This window comes from Podarcis cretensis (genome assembly GCF_951804945.1).
Source record: "Podarcis cretensis genome assembly, chromosome: 15".
Taxonomy (NCBI): Eukaryota; Metazoa; Chordata; class Lepidosauria; order Squamata; family Lacertidae; genus Podarcis; species Podarcis cretensis.
The window spans coordinates 3,062,609-3,083,189 of NC_137185.1; the positions used below are offsets into that span (position 1 = coordinate 3,062,609).

At 44.3% G+C, this 20,581-nt stretch overlaps 1 protein-coding gene across 4 annotated transcripts in view; it reads left to right on the forward strand.

Annotated features, from left to right (window-relative positions):
• Positions 1 to 7,272: 7,272 nt before the first annotated feature.
• The window catches only part of ITGAE (integrin subunit alpha E), a gene marked incomplete at its 5' end in the record, with an annotated part of 59,210 nt that continues 45,901 nt past the window's right edge, over positions 7,273 to 20,581 (forward strand). The window contains 4 exons of one of the 4 annotated variants that reach the window (XM_079955429.1): positions 7,273 to 7,562; positions 15,204 to 15,318; positions 18,772 to 18,863; positions 20,254 to 20,321. In XM_079955429.1, the coding sequence (XP_079811555.1) occupies positions 7,529 to 7,562; positions 15,204 to 15,318; positions 18,772 to 18,863; positions 20,254 to 20,321 (309 nt within the window). Of the gene's footprint in view, positions 7,563 to 15,187; positions 15,319 to 18,771; positions 18,864 to 20,253; positions 20,322 to 20,581 lie in introns of those variants that run through there. The other 3 variants (XM_079955430.1, XM_079955427.1, XM_079955428.1) reach the window with 3 other exon arrangements.

Here is a 20,581-nt window from a genome sequence, read left to right on the forward strand (position 1 = left end):
GGACCCAGGTGGATGTCAGAAACGCTCACTAATTCAGACAACTTCAGGTAACAGGTAGCAGAATAGCATGGAACAGAAAAAAATAATGAATTTATAAACTTTGCTCAAAACTACCTGTTGCTGTAGTAATTAGGAGCAGGCTGCTCTGACCAATGAGATTAGCTTTAGGGGTCCACAGGCTGTTCATGCATTCTGTTATCCAATCATATCGCTGAGCTAGAGAGCTAGAGAGTGTTATAAAAGTGTTTGAATTTTGCATTCTAGGTCCAGAATTTGGAGAATTCCTCTGGGTCATTTATGCTTACTGCAGCCTGCAATAAAATCTGAACTCTTCCCACGATGCTGTTGTCTTTATTTGGCTAAAAAGCACACCTAAGTGAAGGGCTGCCCCCTCTCCCCCCTACCAATTTGTGAAGACTGACTGCATAAAATGATAGATGTGATGACCAGGGAAGGGGTTACTTGCATTTCCATTAGGGTCAGGGCTGGGTGGAATAAAGGATTAATTTTGTCCATCACCCCCTCTCTTTTGTTGATTAGCAGTATTGTCCGTGCACAGCGGAATGATGAGGAATACGTGCTCATACTCTATATTGCTTTATTTACATTTCAAAGCTGGTAGATTACAGAAAAACATCTTGACTCTGCCGGAGCAGAAAATGCATCCTCTCTCCTCTGAAGCACGGAGAGAATCACACTGTGAGAACAGTGAAAAACAGGAAACCAGTGTACGTCACATCCAGCCTCCCTTTCCCGTGGGAAAACCCAACAGTACAGACTGTGGAATGTAAACATTGTCTTGTGACAAGCCTTTCGCTGCACAGTGAAGAGAGCAGAAACCAACATCCTCCCCCTTTCTGTGAACACCACTGGGCAGCATGTTCGTACAATATCAGTACAAACCCAACTTCTGCACATAGGTACAGTGTTGATCCCTTGATACAATCTTGGACAATACATCAGCAGGCATTTCATTACCTGGCATATAGGACACCGTTACGAGTCCCTTCTGAATACGTTCCCTAGCATGTTGCAACTTCAGTTGCAAGTGCTTCGTGCTTTGCTTACAACCTTCAGAATTCAGCAAAGCCAAACATGCTTTGTTGTCCTGGTAAACCTGGATTGGACATTTGACAGGAATTTTCATGTCTTTGCACAATTGTAACAACCATTCACAATCCTTGAGTGAATAAGACAGTGCATTCAGTTCAGCTTCACAAGTACTTAAGCTAACTGTTGTTTGCTTCTTGCATGACCAATCAAATAGACCCTGATTGTACATATAGCAAACTCCAGACGTACTTTTCCTGTCTGTAGTGTCACTTCCAAAACTTGCATCTGCAAATATCTCAAGACCACCAGACTTCTGATTGTTAAATCTCAGTCTGTAATGCATAGTGCCTTTCAAATACCGCGCTATGCGTTTCAGAGCTTTCCAATCCTTAACAGTAGGATTGTTGACTTGTCTGCTTAGCAAATTACAGCTAACAGCAATGTCTGGTCTTGAACATCTGGCAATGAAGTTTAGCTTGCCTAGCACACTTCTGTACAGTGTAGTGTCAGAAAATGCTTCTTCAGTGTCATCTACCTGATAACCTGTTGTCATCGGTGTGTCTACAGGGTTAGCATCCATCAGGTTTAGTTTGTTTAACACATCAGCAATTTTCCGTGACTGGTGTACTAGAATGTTACCATCTTGATCTCTCTCTATTTCCAGAGATAGGTAGTTGTTTACCTCACCAAGATCTTTCATGTCAAAGTGTTCTTTCAGTTGAGCTAGGGCGTTATTGTACATTGTGACATCTTTCCAAAAGAATAAAAGATCATCAACATAAAACAAACAATACAGTTTCTTTTGCCCCTCCTCTTTGACAAATACACATGGATCAGCTTTCCCTTGTTTAAAACCTAGAGAAAACAATACTTCAGTGAGTTTTGTGTGCCAACACCGTGCACTTTGTTTGAGACCATAAAGGGACTTCTTCAGAGCACAAACATATCCCTGTTTTACCTGTACGCCATCAGGTGGAAGCATATAAAGTGATTCATCTAGAGATCCGTACAGAAAAGCTGTATTCACATCATGGTGACTAATGTGTAGATTCTCCTCTGCAGCTAGCTTGAGCATAAGCCTAATGCTCTCATACCTCACTGTGGGTGAGTAGGTCTCGTGATAGTCTTCACCTGGTACCTGTGCAAAACCTCTGGCTACCAATCTGGCTTTGTTTCTGACTATTTTGCCATTTTGATCAGTCTTCGCTTTGAAGACCCATTTGCTTCCAAGCAGTTTCATTCCTGGAACTACTGGAACAAGTTCCCATGTTTTGTTCCTTTCCAAGGAATCAAGCTCAGCCTTCATGGCATTTAACCATGGTTCAGCTTCCTTTGAATCCAAATCCTGGATCTCTTGGAAACTTGAAGGTTCAAATACCTTCTTGGAGCTTTTAACAGCTGTTACTGCTATCTTAGCAAACTCATCAGCAAATCTCTTTGGAGGTCTGCCTTTTGTGGCTCTCTGTGACCTGCGAATTAGCCTTAGGTCTTCAACACTCTCCTCTTCCTTCTTAGGAGAAAAGTGACCTATTGTGAACAATGGTTCCTCCAATTCCTGATCAGAGCTTTCAGAGGGTCGCATAGAGGCTTTCGCACTCTTGAAATCCTCTGAATCACCTGATTCAGTTTCAGACTCAGAATCAGAACTTTCATCAGTGGGTGTGGGTTGCTGTGGTTGCTTTTGACTATCCTCAGTCTCATCACTGTCATCAGGATAACATTGGAAAATTCCCACATTCTCCCCCCACTTGGCATTGTACTCAACACTTCTTGTGAGCTTAATTGTCTTAGAGTCAGTCATCCTTATTCTGTAAGAACCTTTCTCATAACCTAGAAAGATACCATGCAAACCACGTTTGTCTAACTTGGAGTTTTGTGGTGAGTGAACCCACATGTCAGAACCAAAAATTTTCATGTGTTTGATGTATGGCTTTTTGCCAAACATCTTCTCATAGGGGGTACAACCAATCGCTGAAGATAACCTGCAATTATAACTGTAAGTGAAACATGAGAGAGCTTTGACCCAATAACTCTCTGGAAGATTTGCATCATGTAACAAAGTTTTTAACCCTTGAAGCAATGTCTGATTTGCTCGTTCCGCAAGTCCATTCTGCCATGGCGAGCGAGGACTAGACAAATCGTGTTGAATTCCTTTCTCAGACAGAAAAGCTTCAAACTGCTGAGAAGTGAATTCTCCTCCGCGATCACTGAAAAGAGTCTTTACCTTCTTACCATGCACATTTTCCAACCAAGCACAGAATTCCTTGAACCTAGGAAAAGCCTCTGATTTCTGCTTGAGATTGTACACATAAATATACCTGGAAAATGCATCAATGAGAACCATGAAGTACCTATTTCCACCCAAAGAGGGCGCTAGTGGTCCAACCAAATCAGCATGAACAATTTGGTATGGTTCTGTAGCTTGCCTACTAGACACCTTACCTTTCGCAGCCATTTTCACCTTGTTTGCTGCGCATGCCTTGCACTTCATGTGGTACCTGCAGGGTTTAATAGTCATACCTTCAACCAAGGCAGGCATTTTAGATACTGCCTCAAAACCCAAATGACCAAATTTTCGATGAAAATCAGGAATACATTCTGCATGCAAACTTTTGTTAGAACCTGCAATGCAACAAGTGTCATCCTGCACAACATCATCATAATACAAAACATATAAACGATCAACATATTCAGCATACAATACATAATCATTTTTCTTTGTGATGATGCACCTTTTGTTCTTAAAGGAAACGTCAATGTTCCGCTCATTCATCTGTCCAACGCTGAGCAAATTATGTTTGGCATCTGGCACATAAAGTACATTCTGTATCGATAAGTCCAAACTGTGAAGAACAACAGTTCCGTAGCCTTTACTGGGGATTGTGTGGTCATCCGCCTGGTGAATCGCACCTTCCTGCGGTGTAAAAGACACGAACAGTCGCTTATCGTTGCACATGTGGTGGGTACCCGCTGAATCAACAACGAAGAAAGATCTAGACGTCTTCTGGACCTCTGCAACTTTTGGAGTGAAGCGTGAGACCATTGCTTTGGGCTGCGTTGTCCTGGACACCGGACCTTTGCCTTTGCTCTGGCCTTTTCCACGCAATGAGCTTTCGCTGCGCTGCTCTGTCTTGGCCCTGGGATATTTGCATTCCCTCTTCATATGGCCTAGACGTCCACAGGAGTAACATTTCACTGCCTTCAAAGCTTTGGCGCCATCTGGTGGTTCCACTGCACTCTGGGATGACGTCTGTGAAGACTCCCCCTTTCCCATGCAGCTAGCACCTCGGCGATCTGCTTCATTTTGAATCACGGCAGTAACATAATCCACTGTCAGCTGAGCGGTAGGCTGTACAGCAATCTGAGTCGCAACAGACTCCCAACCTGAACCCAAAGATTGTAGTATCATGAAGGAATACACAGCCTCTGGAAAGTTGAGTCCTCTCTGTTGCAGCTCATGTCTCAGATTCTGCATCTCCATCAGATGTGTACGCACATCTCCACCTTCAGCAAGAGCCATATTATGCAGCTTGTTAAAACAAAACATGGTAGATCCAGCTTCTGTCCTCAAGTGTGCCTCTCTCAAAGCGTCCCAAATTTCTCTGGCTGAGGTCTTATCACGCAATAGACAGAGCTCTTCTGGGGATACTATCAATGTAAGAGTTCCCCTTGCTTTGGAATCTTTAGCTTTCCATGCATCTGTAACTGGAGCTGGGGGGGTGTCTGTAATAACTTCAAACAGACCCTCTTTCCGCAGAATAGCCTCTGCATAGAGAACCCAGTCCACATAGTTCTTCTTATTGAGCTTGGGAATCCCACAAGCATCCTGAAGGGCCATCATGACTCTGGCATTAGCCTTCTGCATCATCTCTGCTGCTTTAAATCAAGCTGCTTTATACAAGCTGTGTCTCTGCTGCTTCAAGCCTCATTCCAAAGGCAAGATCAAAAGTGCTTTCTCTCTGCTGCCCTAAATCATGCTGCGTCACTATTTTCTGCAGCTGCTTCAGCCCAAAAGCAGCAAAAGTTACTTTCGATTTCCCCAGCATAGCCGCTGCCTGTTCCCGGCAAACGGACATAAAAGTTCAAAGTCCAGCCATAAAGCCATTAATTAGATGCTGGCAGGCTGCCCGGAGCAGTAGCACATACCTCATCAATCATCTTGACGCGCAGAGCAGATAGCGTCCGATCCGTCCCTTTGCATTCCATTGCATTCCTTGCCGGCACTCCAATGACTGCGTCTTTCTTCTGGGCCCATAACCAAAATGTTGATTAGCAGTATTGTCCGTGCACAGCGGAATGATGAGGAATACGTGCTCATACTCTATATTGCTTTATTTACATTTCAAAGCTGGTAGATTACAGAAAAACATCTTGACTCTGCCGGAGCAGAAAATGCATCCTCTCTCCTCTGAAGCACGGAGAGAATCACACTGTGAGAACAGTGAAAAACAGGAAACCAGTGTACGTCACATCCAGCCTCCCTTTCCCGTGGGAAAACCCAACAGTACAGACTGTGGAATGTAAACATTGTCTTGTGACAAGCCTTTCGCTGCACAGTGAAGAGAGCAGAAACCAACATCTTTTGGCTGCTGCCAAAATTGGCAGGGTCTTGCAGGGCTTTTCCCCAAGGTGGTTTGTTGCCAGGGCAACCCACGTAAGCCCTGCTCACTTCATTAAGATGAACCAGGAGGCTTTCTTCAGCATCCTTCCAACCCCTGAGCTGAAATTCCTCAGGATGTGATTAAAGGCAGTCTCTGCAGAACTAACCTGCAGAACTCCCTGCCTTTGGAAAGTACACCTTGCCCATATGGAGTGCTAGAAGATTGGAAGCCAAGTTGCTGCTCAATTTGCAGCTTAAACCAACCGGCAGTGATGGGGTGATGTTAACCCCACTCCCCCAACCCCTCCAACAACTTTATTGCTAAAGATGTCCTGAAAGGGCAGCTTGGCTGAGTGCCTTAGTTTTTTCAGACAGAGAACCACCTATAGTTGGAGCAGCAACACAGCCATTAAACTCTCTGGGCGGCTTCCAACATTTATAAAAAAATAAAAGACATAATAAAACTTTTAGAAAGAATGAACTGTTAATGAAGTTGCATTTTGTGCTTGTTTGAACTGGAGGTAAGCTGTCTGAATTGTGCATTGCTTTGTAACGATTTGTTGGGTCTCTAGACCGTAATAAAGATTGTTATTGTTGCTGTTGCATTTTCAGCATCAAGGTGAGCTTATTGGTCCCTACTGCAGAGAGAGAGAGAGAGACCCCTACTTGAGGGTGTTGTGGTACCCATGGGCCCTGCATTGGGGACCTCAGGTCTAAGCTCCTTTTAAACCACCTGAGTTGGTAGCTGATGGTGTAAGACATTTGGGTGCCCTTGAGCCAGTTGCTACCTTCCCAGCCTAGCCTACCCCACAGGGTTGCTGTGAAGATGAAGCAGAAAGGGAAGGAGGATACATGTGTCTTCTACCATGAGCTCTGTGAAGGATAAGTGTGATAGAAATGTAATGAACAAATAAAAATAATGCTGTAGCAAATGCCATCGTTTAAGAATGTGCTACGTTAAGAAATTCCTCCTTTGGTCTCTCCTGAATCTTTCAGCATTTGGCTTCCTGAGATGACCCTGATGTGGGTTCTCATATTCTGGCAGAGGGAAAGCAGCTTCTTATCTATTTAAAAAATGTGCCCAAATTAATATTGGTCTACTTAGTAGCCCAGTGTTGCCCGCACTGACTGGCAGTGGCTTTCCAGGATCCTAGAAAGAGAAAGGTCATTTCCGGAACTCGCTCCTCAAGATCCTTGTAAGCAAAGATAACCGGGATTTGAACCTGGGACCGTTTGCATGCAAAGCTTCCATCAGCCAACTTGGTCTGTAGTCAAGGATGAGGCGAGTTGTAGCCCAGCAACATCCAGTGAATCAAAGATCAGGGCCCCCTTGCTCTGGGTGGGGTGCTAGCAAGTGTGACAGCCCCTAGATAAAATCTGTCCTTTGGGTGGTGCTGTTTTTGGCCTGGAAAGTGTCAGAGCACCCAAAGAAAACTACAGTATGGCAGGTGAGCAGAGTCTGGGGCCTGTTCTATCTACAACCACCTTTCCCGTCACTGAACTAAGCAGCAAATGTAGCCCAGAAGATGTTGCTTGTCAAAATGCCGGAAGACAAAAGACGTGCGGCCCCCACACAGGTGCAAAACTGAAACCCCTTTGAGTGGGCTTGAAAGAGAGCAGGTGGAGGAAAGGTGGTCCATGAAGATAGCCTTTGATGCAAACGGCGCTTCGGCTTCGCCTGAAGCCTCAGAGGCTCAACCACATCTTGAAACTCATGTGAGGAAACCCACAACGGGCTTGTCTCGAGTTGTGTCTCATCAGTGACCGAGGCAGCAGTTCTGGAAAAGGCCTCCCCTCTTTCATGCCACAAGCAGCTGCTTCTCGTGAGTTTTATCTCAGAAGCTTTTGCGCTGTCCACCCAGGAGCATCTCAACCATGACCACTCTTCAGTTCCTCCTCCTGCTTCTGGGTAAGTGAATCATCTCTTCTGCACAATTAACAGAAAGATCTCTTTCCTTTTTTTTTTTTTTTTTGAAAAAAAAGTTGCGCTGGTGGCAATATTTTTCTCTCCGCCTCGCTGCATCCTTTTTACACGACATAGGAAGCTGCTATGCATATACTGAAGTCCATCTTAGTTCAGTAATGTCTATGGTCCAGTTCAGTACTGAATGGCAGTGGCTCTTGGGGGTTTTAGACAAGGGGACTTTTCCAGCGCTACCTGGAGCTGCTGAAGATTGGACCCAGGATGTCACATAGAGGAGGGAGAAAGGTTGTTTTCTGCTGCTCCAGAGAAGCGGACACAGAGCAATGGTTCCAAACTACAAGAAAGAAGATTCCACCTAAATATTAAGAAGAACTTCCTGACAGTAAGAGCTGTTCGACAGTGGAATTTGCTGCCAAGGAGTGTGGTGGAGTCTCCTTCTTTGGAGGTCTTTAAGCAGAGGCTTGACAACCATATGTCAGGAGTGCTCTGATGGTGTTTCCTGCTTGGCAGGGAGTTGGACTCAATGGCCCTTGTGGTCTCTTCCAACTCTATGATTCTATGATTCTATGAAAAGCAGTTACACTGAGATAAAGCAAGATTTCAGCCCTTACTACTCTGAATTAAGGGCTGGTTTAAATAGGAACATAGGAAGCTGCCTTATGCCATTGTCAGAACTTCGGTCCATCGAGCCCAATATTGTTGATTGGGTTTCAGGCTGGGGTCTCTCGCAGCCCTACCTGTAGATGCTGGGCTTTGAACTCTGCTTGCAAAGAGCAGAGTCGTGTCTCTTCCCCAGACTCTCTGGGATATGATTTTAGGTTATGTTCCCCCTCCCCCAATCCAAACTGCATCCTTTCGTACTTTCAAAACACAAGAGCTTCTTTCAAAGTGGTTTGCAATCGTTTACAAACTTCAAAAGAATTCATTCAGTAATGAGGCAAGTCACAGAGAAACCTAGTATAAAGCAGCTTTTGCAACACTGTATGTGCTAAAAGACTTAGGCCCCAAATATCGGCCCCTACAGACTTCCACAGATATAAAAATCAGCAGAGGTGGACCCTCAGAAGCTAGGGGTGGTTGCAGCTCCAGAGAGAAGCATTTTCTGTAGCAGCCCCTAAGCTGTGGGACTCCCTCCCCACAGAGCTGCGTTGTTAAGTTTTCATGGAATATGAAGATGCATCTTCTTACCCTGATCTTTGACAACTGAGATGTACATTCTTGGGACCAGCTGTATTCCTGAAATAGCCATTTGTTTTAAACTGTTTTTAATATCTCATTTTAAATTGCCGGGGTCTGCCTTGGGACCTTAGGGTGAAGAGCAGGTCAATAAATCAAATTAATAACAGCAGCAGCAACTCAATTCTCCAAGTCGCCATGTTGATAAAATAGCTCAGGAAGCCTCAAGTTTCCCAAAAGTTGTTAATTCAATCAATCAATCAATCAATCAATCAATCAATCAATCAATCAATCTTTATTACGGTCCAGAAACCCAACAAATTGTTACAAAGCAATGCACAATTCAGACAGCCTACCTCCAGGTTAAACAAGCATTTTGTTCAGACTTAAAGATAGGGATCATTGGTTCTTGCAACCACTGAAAAAAACTTCACCACTGCTAATGTTCTAGCGTTTGTCTGGTCTTCCAATAGGAACCTGACATAGTGAGTCTCTGATTTTCCTGGGAAAGGTACCAGCAAGGGTAATATCAGTTCAGCCCTGGCTTGCTCATATTTCATACAGTGCAGCAAAATATGTTTTATAGAATCGATGTCTTGAGCACACAAACAAAGTCTGTCCTGGTAGGGAACTCCTCTCAACCTGCCATCCAGCACTGCAGAAGGAAAGATGTTTAGTCTGGCTTTGGTGAATAACCTTTGATAATTTGGTACTGTCAGGTTTTTAATGTAAGGTGTTAACTTAAAGTCATGCCTATATTGTACTCCTACTGCCAGCGGACTACAGACTGTGTTAATTAGTTAATACATGTTGCACTGAGCACCAAGACAGGCTTCTATTTCATAGGAGGAGACCTGTAGCTCAGTGGCTGAGCTTTGCATGGAGAAGGTTCAATCCTCGGTGTCTGCAGGTAGGGGCTGGGGATTGTCCCCTGTCACTGGGCACTTCGAGACACTTCAAGGCACTTCGGGTGGGATTCAGTCACACACCCGCAAATTCGGGCTGCACCATCATCCTTGATGAGGAGGTATTGCGCTTTGCCAAAAGACTGAACATTCTTTTTGTGAAAAAGGGAAGTGGAGGGGAAATGCTCTGGAGAGGCTGGGCTGACGTAATGTCTCTTCTAGCCTCCCCACAAATAAGTCAGAATGAATACTCAATGAACAGGTCATCTAGAAGATCCATCAAACGCTGCGGGTGGCCCTGCCAGTCAGTGAGGCGGTGAGAGGGCATGTATTTTCTAGACTCATGGGGGATCCACGCTTGTGTTTTACTGGAACACTCAAAACCACTTCTTCTTCTTTGGCGATCACTTGTAGCCAAGTAAGAGGGTCTGCCAAAGCAGGGTTTTAAAAGTAAGTCCGTAAGTGACTGCAGAGGCCAATTCTGGATCCACATGTCCTTCCACAGTGGGGACATTGGTTTCTGGGAGGCAGTTGATCACGGTGAGGGTTTGCCAAGCGTGCCTTCCTCTTAGCGCGTTTCTCCCTTTCATCCTGAGTTCATGCATCTTCAAAGCCCATGACACCTTTGGTAAAGGCTGTTCTCCAACTGGAGCGCTCGCAGGCCATTGTTTCCCAATTGTCAGTGTTTATACTGCATTTTTAAAGATTTGCCTTGAGAGAGTCTTTAAACCTCTTTTGTTGACCACCAGCATTATGCTTCCCACTAACCAGTAACCGGATCCCAATGTAAAAGATGCACACTTGGGAATTATAATGAGCCTTTGCAAATTTTCACCTAAGAAAACCCTAACTCCTTTTGGCACTTGAGAAGTATATTTTAGGACCCACCTTATTTTTGTGATTGTAAGTTTTTTAAAATAATAATAATTATTATTATTTTACATTACAAAAAGCACTATAGCAAAACCCACCCTACCACCCTTTCTGAAGACGTGAGGTCAGACTACACCAGAGCTCACACCTCTTAAATTGCCATAGTCCATTTGTGTGGCATACAGTCATAGCAACCAATATTTTTTATATATATAATGTGGAGAAGGTCCAGCATTCTCCTCTTTTGCACTGCGCACAATAAAAGGACACCAATCCACTGGAAATGTGTCTTTTTGTTTCATTTCCATTGCTATTTTTAGTTTAATGGTTACCGTATTTTCTGCTCTATAAGACTCACTTTTTCCCTCCTAAAAAGTAAGGGGAAATGTGTGTGCGTCTTATGGAGCGAATGCAGGCTGTGCAGCTATCCCAGAAGCCAGAACAGCAAGAGGGATTGCTGCTTTCACCGCGCAGTGATCCCTCTTGCTGTTCTGGCTTTTGAGATTTAGAATATTTTTTTTTCTTGTTTTCCTCCTCCAAAAACTAGGTGCATCTTGTGGTCTGGTGCGTCTTATAGAGTGAAAAATACGGTAGTTTTTCTGTCAGCACTAACGGCCAGACTATTTTTATGCTGAGTCGTCAATATTGCACCATCTAAGAATTTCCAGTATTACCAGTCTGGCTCCTAATAAAACCGGCCAAAAAGATGCTTAAGATGCAGGTTCAGATTGTCTTCCTAGAAAATATTAAGTAAAGTCTGGGCCTCTGACTAGACTTTGTCCAGTTATCTCCAATTTCTTTGACTACGGCCACATTCGAATGCGGCCACCTTATCACAAGTCCATCACATTTACACTGCAAGTAGTTCTAAGCAGCTTTAACATTGTTTTTTAATTGTCACAAGCTGCCCTGGGACCTTAGAGTGAAGGGCAGATGATGGATCACGATAACAGTAATAATAATAATAATAATAATAAGTTCAAATGCTGAGGCACATTTCACGTCATGTCTGGCTTGGAGCTGAGCTGAGAAAAGTTCCTTTTCCACGGAAACTGCTCTGCTCTATACCTTTTATGTCTTCTTCTTTGGCGATCCCTCGTAGCTGAGTAAGATTGTCTTCCATAAACACGGTTTTAACAATGAGTCCGTAAGTGACTGTAGAGGCCAATTCCTGATCCACACGTCCTTCCACAGTGGGGACATTGGTTTCCAGGTGGGAGTTGATCACGGTGTGGATTTGCCAAGCGTGCCTTCCTCCTAGCACGTTTCTCCCTTGCGTCCTGAGTTCGAGTGTCTTCAAAGCCCTTGACACCTTTGGTAAAGGCTGTTCTCCAACTGAAGCGCTCGCAGGCCAGTGTTTCCCAGTTGTCGGTGTTTATACTACATTCTTTTGAGAGAGTCTTTAAACCTCTTTTGTTGACCACCAACATTATGCTTTCCATTTTTAAGTTCGGAGTAGAGTAGTTGCTTTGGAAGACGATCATTGGGTATCCGCACAACATGACCAGTCTGACGAAGTTGATGTTGTTAATGCACGATGCCTATGTACCAATCTGATCCATGCATTAAAGGTTTTGGGCAAATTAGATTCAGCTGTAAAAGATTCACCCTCAGAAATTTTAATGAGCATTTGCAAATTTCCAGCTAAGAAAAGGCAAAGAAAATACCTCCCTCCCCCCCCCTCGCCTCGCTACATGTTAAATGCTGAGAGACATTTAGCGTCATGTCTAGTTTGGATCTGAGCTGCTATGCCACAAAAACCACGGTGCTCTGCAAGACTTCTTCAAGATGAGACTTCCCCGTCTAGAAAAATGTGTTCTCAGGGGGTGGGGAGCTTAGTCATATCAATAAAAATAGCAATTCCATCCCACACTTGCAGTGAACCTGTTGTTTAAACTAGCAGCAACTACTTTTGGAACTCCCAGCCCATTGATGTTAGAAAGATACCTTTACTGCATTGCATTCGGTACCTGCAAAAAATGTTTGTTTTGGCAACCTTACCAGGGCATATAATTTTAGCCTACACTTTTAACATGTAATTTTATTGTGCATAATTGTTTTAAAATTGCTGATTTATATATTTCTTTTTTAAAAAAAGCGCGTTAACTTGCATTTTCATGCTTGATTTTAACCAGTGTTTTTAATGAACATTTTCTACTGTTCTATTATAAAATGTTTAGAGATCGTCCGTCACGCAAGCAGCATGCATATTTTGCTAAACAAAATGTAAAATATAGTACAAAATGACTGAGATAAATTAAAAAACAGACAGTCAACGCAGTGAAAAATCGAGCAATTCAGCAGTTAAATATTATTTGAAGTGCCTGGGAAAATAGAAAGGTGTTTGCTGATCACCAAAAAAATAGCAAGCATTTGACTGATGGGGGTCCTGCCATCCACCATGTATTACGTGGACAGGCGGAGTCCCCAGATCCCGAGTGGTCCCCCCCGTCATGTGGAATAACGACTCTAGACAACGTGCTATGGGGTTAAATTGGCCACAACTTTATTAAATTTCAAATGTGGGTAGACCTTGGCTCAGGCATTGGGCGTTCTCCCTCCCTAGTCCCCAGCCGGGGACCTAGGGAGCATCAGGGTTATCCAGTGTGTGTGGGGGGGATGGGCCGGCTCTGGAGAACATATGTTCAAGCAGAGATAGCCGCCCCCGTTACGCCGCCGCAGGGGAGAGCAATGACGACCTTTCGGCGTACGGCCAAAGCCTCCCTTCAAAAACCCCTTTAACGGGGAACCCTGGTATCGCCGCCGCAAAGAGGAAGATGGACTAAAGGATTCTGCCCAAGGCCTGATACCGCCAAAGTTGTGACGTTTTGCTACGGGAAAGGCGACACCTGCCAATGCAGGGAAATTCCTTTCCGGCCCTTTAACAGCGACCTTATCGTAGCAGCGCCCGCATACCTGTGGAGAAAGGTTAACCTGCAAAACCTATGAAGAAAAGATAACCTGCAAAAGAAGACATTAACTGAGGGTGGGTAGGGTGGGAGAAGCTCTGGAGCCAAGTGAGGATTAACAATTAAGATCCACCCTCTATTGTGTGATGACTGAGATAAATTAAAAAACAGACAGTCAACGCAGTGAAAAATCGAGCAATTCAGCAGTTAAATATTATTTGAAGTGCCTGGGAAAATAGAAAGGTGTTTGCTGATCACCAAAAAAATAGCAAGCATTTGACTGATGGGGGTCCTGCCATCCACCATGTATTATTACCAGCAGCCTTGTACCAGGGTTTGCTCCGGATTCTAAGAAACCCCAAAATCAGTGGAGGTGTTGAAATCAGTGGTTAAAATCTGTGCAGTTTTGAAATCAGCATGAGAATCATTGCAGATCATAAAGGTTCTGCTATCTTCAGAGGCTTGAGGCTCTTAGAACTGGACTGAGGATATGATTGGTAGATGAAGATGTTTATTTCAAAGTTATTTCCTTGCTCACAGTTATATACAGAATGGTATTGAGCTATGCAGGTGGCGCTGTGGTCTAAACCACTGAGCCTCTTGGACTTGCCGATCGGAAGGTTGGCGGTTCGAAGCCCCGTGATGGAGTGAGCTTTCGTTGCGCTGTCCCAGCTACAGCCAACCTAGCCGTTCGAAAGCACACCAGTGCAAGTAGATAAATAGGTACCGCTCCGGTGGGAAGGTAAATGGCATTTCTGTGCGCTCTGGCTTCTGTCATGGTGTCCTGTTGCGCCAGAAGTGGTTTAGCGGTTTAGTCCTGCTGGCCACATGATCCGGAAAGCTGTCTCTGGACAAACACTAAAGACTCCCTCAGCGAGATGAGTGCCACAACCCCATAGTTGCCTTGGACTGGGCTCAGCCATCCAGGGGTCCTTTACCAGGGGTCCTTTTTACAGACTGATATTCTTCCTTCTAGAATTATCATTAAGGCCAGAGTTTAGGCCAGAGTATTCTGGAACCCTGGTTGGGCCCAAGTAATGGACCTGCTGTAGGCGTTGCAGGTTCAGGCTGCCATCTTGATTCAAAATGTTGTCCAACCGTATCCAAGCATAGACCAAAACGTGCTCCACGACCTCAGGAACCCTTGTGCAAAATTTGCTTAAAATCCATGCAAGAGGAGAGAGTGGGTGAGCCTAAGACTCCACACTGGGCGTTATGTAACGCTAAACCAAGGTTTGGAGTTACATCTGAACCACTGCTGTATCAGAACCATAGCTTTCCTACTGAAATATACTCAGAGTCCTGTAGTGATTTCAGGTTCTTTATTGCAGCTTGTAAAACAGTGGTTGAATTGCCCCCCAAACCTCAGGCTTTTATATACATTATTTACACAATGAGTCCCGTCTGATTGGCTGATTCTGCTTCCCTCCTGGAGCCTGATTGGTCTTTTCCTGCCGGCCAATCAGTTGTTGTATTCTAGGATCCTACTTGCCTATTGTTCTAGGATCCAAGCTTAGTACATAGCACATACCCAACTTGCAGCTTCTTTCTCCTTCCTAGAATATGGCCATTTAGTCCAACCCCTGCTGCTAGTGGGCGCAATACACTGTCGCCCAGGCTAGGTGGCCACCCATCACCCTCTGTTAAAAACCCACTGACTTCTGAGGCAGCCCATTCCTCATCAGAAGGTACTTCCTAATGTTTAAACAAATTCCCACCTGCTGTCATTTCAAGCCGCCAGTCACTCATGGTCTTTTTCTCAGCTCCAGAACCTCTGAAGAGCTTTAACATTGATACCAGCTGGAGGTGGGTCTCACCACAAATCTCACCTTCCTTTGGACACCAGGTTTTCCAACACTCAGATGGGCGACGGAACTGGTAAGGGGAAACGTCTTGAGGCTGCTTGAGGGGGAAAGGAAACTGCCCCACTTCCTGCAATTGGAAGAATTTCCCAGAGAAAGGTGCAAAATTGCATCCATTGGGTCCATGTGTGTGCCAAATCACCACATAAATCACTGCACAGCCCTGACTCAGTGGCTTGGACTGAGACAAAGGATTGTTTTCGCACATTAAACACGTAAATTGGTTAACCAATGGCAGAAGGTCAGTCTCGTTTGAAAACCGCTATGTGATTGGCCACTGTGAAGGACAGATGGGGAGAAATGTGATTTTGTTTGCATTTGAATAAGAAATTACCGAATTCCCATTGCTCGGATCAATCCACGAAAATGGAAGCCTTCCAAATTCACGCTTCTCCCAATTTTACGATGCAGTTCTCCAACAAACACTGTGCACAAAAATGCACATATATGGGGAAAGAGTACCTAAAAATGGATATATTAGCAAAAATAAAGATGCAATTACCCTGTGGGGAAATTGATTGCAAAAATGTACATACTGTATGGCATATAAAAATATGGAAATTAGGAAATATGTGCACTAGAGTATTGATGAATTGTCATGAGGACTACTTGTACAAAAATAACTTGCAAACTGGTGCAGAAATGTAGGGAATGGAATTTAAGGTGGGGTTATTATTATTATTTAAGTGAGGCACCGAAATTGACAGATGTGTCCATCCTTCGAGGTAGATTTGGCTGAGAGACAGTGGCTGATCCAAGGTCAGCGCTTCAGAGAGCTTCATGGCAGAGTGGAGATTCGAACCCTGGACTCCCAGGCCCTAATCCTGTGCTCTAACCATTACTCTCTGCTTTCTCTCCCTGACTTCGCTGAGCTGGGCCTGATGGGGTTGGAGTCTGGCAACATCTAGCCATTTCTGCCCAAGAGCATCTCTGCACTACATACTCAAAGGAGTCCTTCCAAAAACCCTGGACTAGCAGCTTTGATTTGAACGTACGCTGAGCCAGCTCTTCGGTCCCTCTACCCTAGTGCTGTCTGCTCTGACCGGCAGTAACTTTCCAAGGTCTCGGGCAGAGAAGGCTCTTTTCTCATCACCTGCTCCCTGATGCATTTTTAACTGGAGATTCCGGGGATCAAATCTGGGTCCTTCTTGTTTGCAAGAAAATGTGTGTTTGCTCTTCTGTTCCGTTGTAGCTCCTTGTTGAGTTAACATAATTATGAAGGAATGGGGGTGTCTCTCAGATGCATAAACAAAATCTTAAAAGCTGCACAGAGGCTTGCTCAGGCCCACAGGGAGCAATATAGATTAGTGGTTTCCTCTAGCATATCCTGCCAGAGGGCTGCGCTGAGAAATAGTTTTTGGTTTATATTATAAAACATGCTTTTTCATACTAGGCAGACAATGGAGCTTCTGCTTTCAGGAGTACTCTACCCCCTCAGAAACCAAAAGCTGTTGTCTTCCAGCCCTGGCTGTAGGTTGCATGTCCAACTTTGCAGGGGGACATCTTAGATCTTAGATCTGCTCCAGGGCTGGTGCTTTTGGCCCTCCAGATATTGTTGGACTCCCAGCTCTCAGCAGCCAGCATGGCCAATGGTCAGGGGTGCCAGTTCCTGGGGGCCGAGCCCTTTGGGGGCCACCCACTATATATGTTTTATATATATAATTTTTTATTAGTTTTTCAACATATCATTTTCAACAATAGTTAAACGAACTTTTACATCTTATACAATTTTTTTGACTTCCATCAATCACATCTGAAAATTTTCCAATCTACACTTAATTTACATTTCTTGTTTTCACTATTACTTTTAAATCTCATAACTAATATCTCTTTTCTTTCTCTTCTTTGCAATATTTCATATATTTCTCCTTACAAAACTTCTTGTAGTCCTACTAGCGTAATTTGTTGATTACAGTTGCTCTTCAAATACTTCGTATATTTCTTCCAATCTTCTGTAAATCTCTGGTCCCGCAGGTTTCAAATCCTGGGGGGGATATTTTGGGGGTGGGGGTCAGGCCCCCTCAACGTCCAAAAAGTGTGGAGGACAAGCATGTAGTCAAGTATGAGGTTGCCTCCACCCCCCCCCCCCGGCCCTTGGAAGCTGGTACTTCTGCTAATGGTCAATTTGAAGAGCTGCCCAGTTTAGCTTAAAGATAAAGAGCCCTAAGAAAGTCATAGTGGGGGTCGAGGGGGAGGCGGTTTAGGACCTTGAAGATGGCATCAACACTTAGCACTTGCATAACATATTGAGCAAGCAAAGACACAACTCACCTGGGAACAGTCTTCCCCACTATGGTGAAATGGGTTGCATTTCTACGTAATGATTTAGCCAAGGGCACCCATCCATGTGGACGCGGGTGGCGCTGTGGGTTAAACCACAGAGCCTAGGACTTGCCGATCAGAAGGTCGGCGGTTCGAATCCCGCGACGGGGTGAGCTCCTGTTGCCCAGTCCCTGCTCCTGCCAACCTAGCAGTTCGAAAGCACGTCAAAGTGCAAGTAGATAAATAGGTACCACTCCGGCGGGAAGGTAAACGGCGTTTCCGTGTGCTGCTCTGGTTCGCCAGAAGCGGCTTAGTCCTGCTGGCCACATGACCCAGAAGCTGTACGCCGGCTTCCTCGGCCAATAAAGCGAGATGAGCGCCGCAACCCCAGAGTCGGTCACAACTGGACCTAATGTTCAGGGGTCCCTTTACCCATCCGTATATGAACTAGCATGTGTACTCTTTAAATCTAAATTTCCTGAGCATTTCGTGCAAATTTTCTCTTTCTGTTGGGGTCAGCTAATTGGGCCCAAGCTGCCTTGGTCACCCAAAAGCCAATAAATGCCAGAGGAGATTCCCATAATCACTCGTTTATTCAGCTGAGTAAAACAGAGCGGGCAAGCCACACTCACCAGTGTGATGGTGAAGCCACACCAAAAAGCTTTTGTTCATACTTTTTATAGGAATTTCCCCCTTTTGAGGTTCCTTGCGCTGATATAAACAGGACCCCCTGCCTGGAGACCTTGAAAGGGACAGCTGCCTGGCAGAGGGAGGTTTTCCTGAAAATCGCCTAGCAACGTTATCTGGTCTTCACATATTTGTGGCTCACCCTCCTAAATTCTAAAGCAGGCAGTTTTTTACAGAAGCAAAATGGCATCAGTTAGGCTAACCCAAAAAACACGACTGTGGCTTTTCCTGAGACCCCACACTTTCGTTTATTTTGGAGATTTTGAAAACAAAAATAAAAAAGCTCAGCAAATTTGGCCACCTCCCTGCAAAAAAAAAAAAAAAAAAGCTCAAAAACCTTTGTGTCTGGATTGTCACTCTCCAGATCTCTGATTTCACAAAGTTTCACACAAAATGGCAGGCTGGGTATATTCTCCATGTGTTTGGATCTGATCATTTTTATTCCCACTGTTCTTCTTCTGTTCTCTGTTTGCTAAGAGACCGTTCCCCCCCCTCTCTTTCTCTCTCCCCCTCAAAAAAGGATTGTAGCTGCTTCCTTGGGGCCAGGCGACTTGGGCAAGCTGTATAAATGCAACCCGCAGGATAACCACTGCGAAGCAGTAAGCTTAGGCGGTACGTACTCGTCTTTATTTTTCATATTCGTGAATCCATCCTGGTCTTCCTTCAAAAGTATGCAGGGCAAGGCAGCTCGTGCAAAACCAACCCAGTGCCAGATGATATAAAAACAAGAGCAAAAACAAAAAAACAAAAACAAAACCCTTTGCAAATAAAAATTTAAAAATACAGCCTTTTTTTTTAAAAAAGCAGGCTGCAACCTGGAAAACCAACAGACATAGGAAGTTGCCTTATCCCAAGTCAGATCAGTAGTCCATCTAGCTCAATACAGTGGTAGCTTGATTCTCGAACTTAATCCATTTGACTGTTTGACTTCCAAAATTTTTGAAAACCAAGATGCAGCTTCTGATTGCTGTAGGCAACCCAGAAACAATAGCTGACAGTCATATCAGACGTTCGGCTTCCGAAAAACATTCAAAAGCCAGAACACATACTTCTGGGTTTTGGGCATTTGGGAACCAAGGCGTTTGAGAACCAAGGTACCACTGTAATGGTTAACAGGGAGACTGCTGTGCAGTGCAGGGGGGCCTGTTAGGGCAAATGGAACTAGATAAGCCCCTGATCTGAACTAGCTGCCAGACTCTCCTTAGGCTCCCAAGAGCTCAAATACCACTACTTGCCCTTCATTGTGTAAGCTGAGGAATAATAAAGGCCTTCGAGGCAGTCAAGAAACATAAATGGATGCAAAATAAGGGATATCCCATATTAAAAGAACTTACTTTGCAACTGACATGTTGGGCCTGCAACAGAATGCTCCTGTTCAGGGTTCGAGATATCCAGCCATGCCCTTTCCCTGGATACTCCATTCCACCCCACCCCTGCCCAACTCATTTTCTATTTCCTCCCTCAACAGTCAGCATTCTGCAGCCACTGAGCATACTAAGTTCTCACTGGGCTGTTTTTGTTTTGGAGGGGGTAAAGGGCACCCTTAGTAGTTTTTCTAAGGATTTTTGTAATTCCGCAAACCTTGGGGTTCAGCCAAATATTGAGAAAGCTGGTATTTGTGGCGTGCTTTGATACTCACCCTCAAACATTGCGAGTAGAATGAATGGTTGTCCAATTATGCAGCAATATTATTTCTTTTGCTTATTTCTTCCATGAGCCCTTCTTTCTTGCGATTCTTTCCAGCACAATTTTCTCTCTGTTCTGCGGGTTGGTGAATAATAATAATAATAATAATAATAATAATAATAATAATAATAATAATTTTATATATGCCCCCCATCTGTTTCCCCAGCCACTCTGGGTGGCTTCCAACAAATTAAAACACAATACGACATCAAACATTAAAAACTTTCCCAAACCTTGGGGAGGTGAAAATAAAGTTGTGTGTGTGTGTTTGTGTACTCGTATCTATATCCTCAATTTCTTTCTTCTTCCTCTCAAGAAAACATTCGGAAACTGAAAAAGCTCCGGTCTGGTATTGCTGTAGCCCAAAGTCCAGGACATATTCTGGTAAGTCGCAAAGTGATTTTGCAGAGTTGAGTTATGCTCTGCTTTTGTAAAGAAAGTTGCCTTAAGCCAGGGATACAATTAAGATTGTGGCAACAAAGTCTAGTCATGTAACTAGCCATCAAGGGTTAGGTGGGCCAAGAAGGTGCCCCCGGTGTTTTCTCACCCCACAGCTGCCCCCACGCCATGCCATGTATAAATCTTAAATTCAACATACCCACTTAATTCATCCTTTTTTTAGTTCCAAGGGCACCATTTATTTC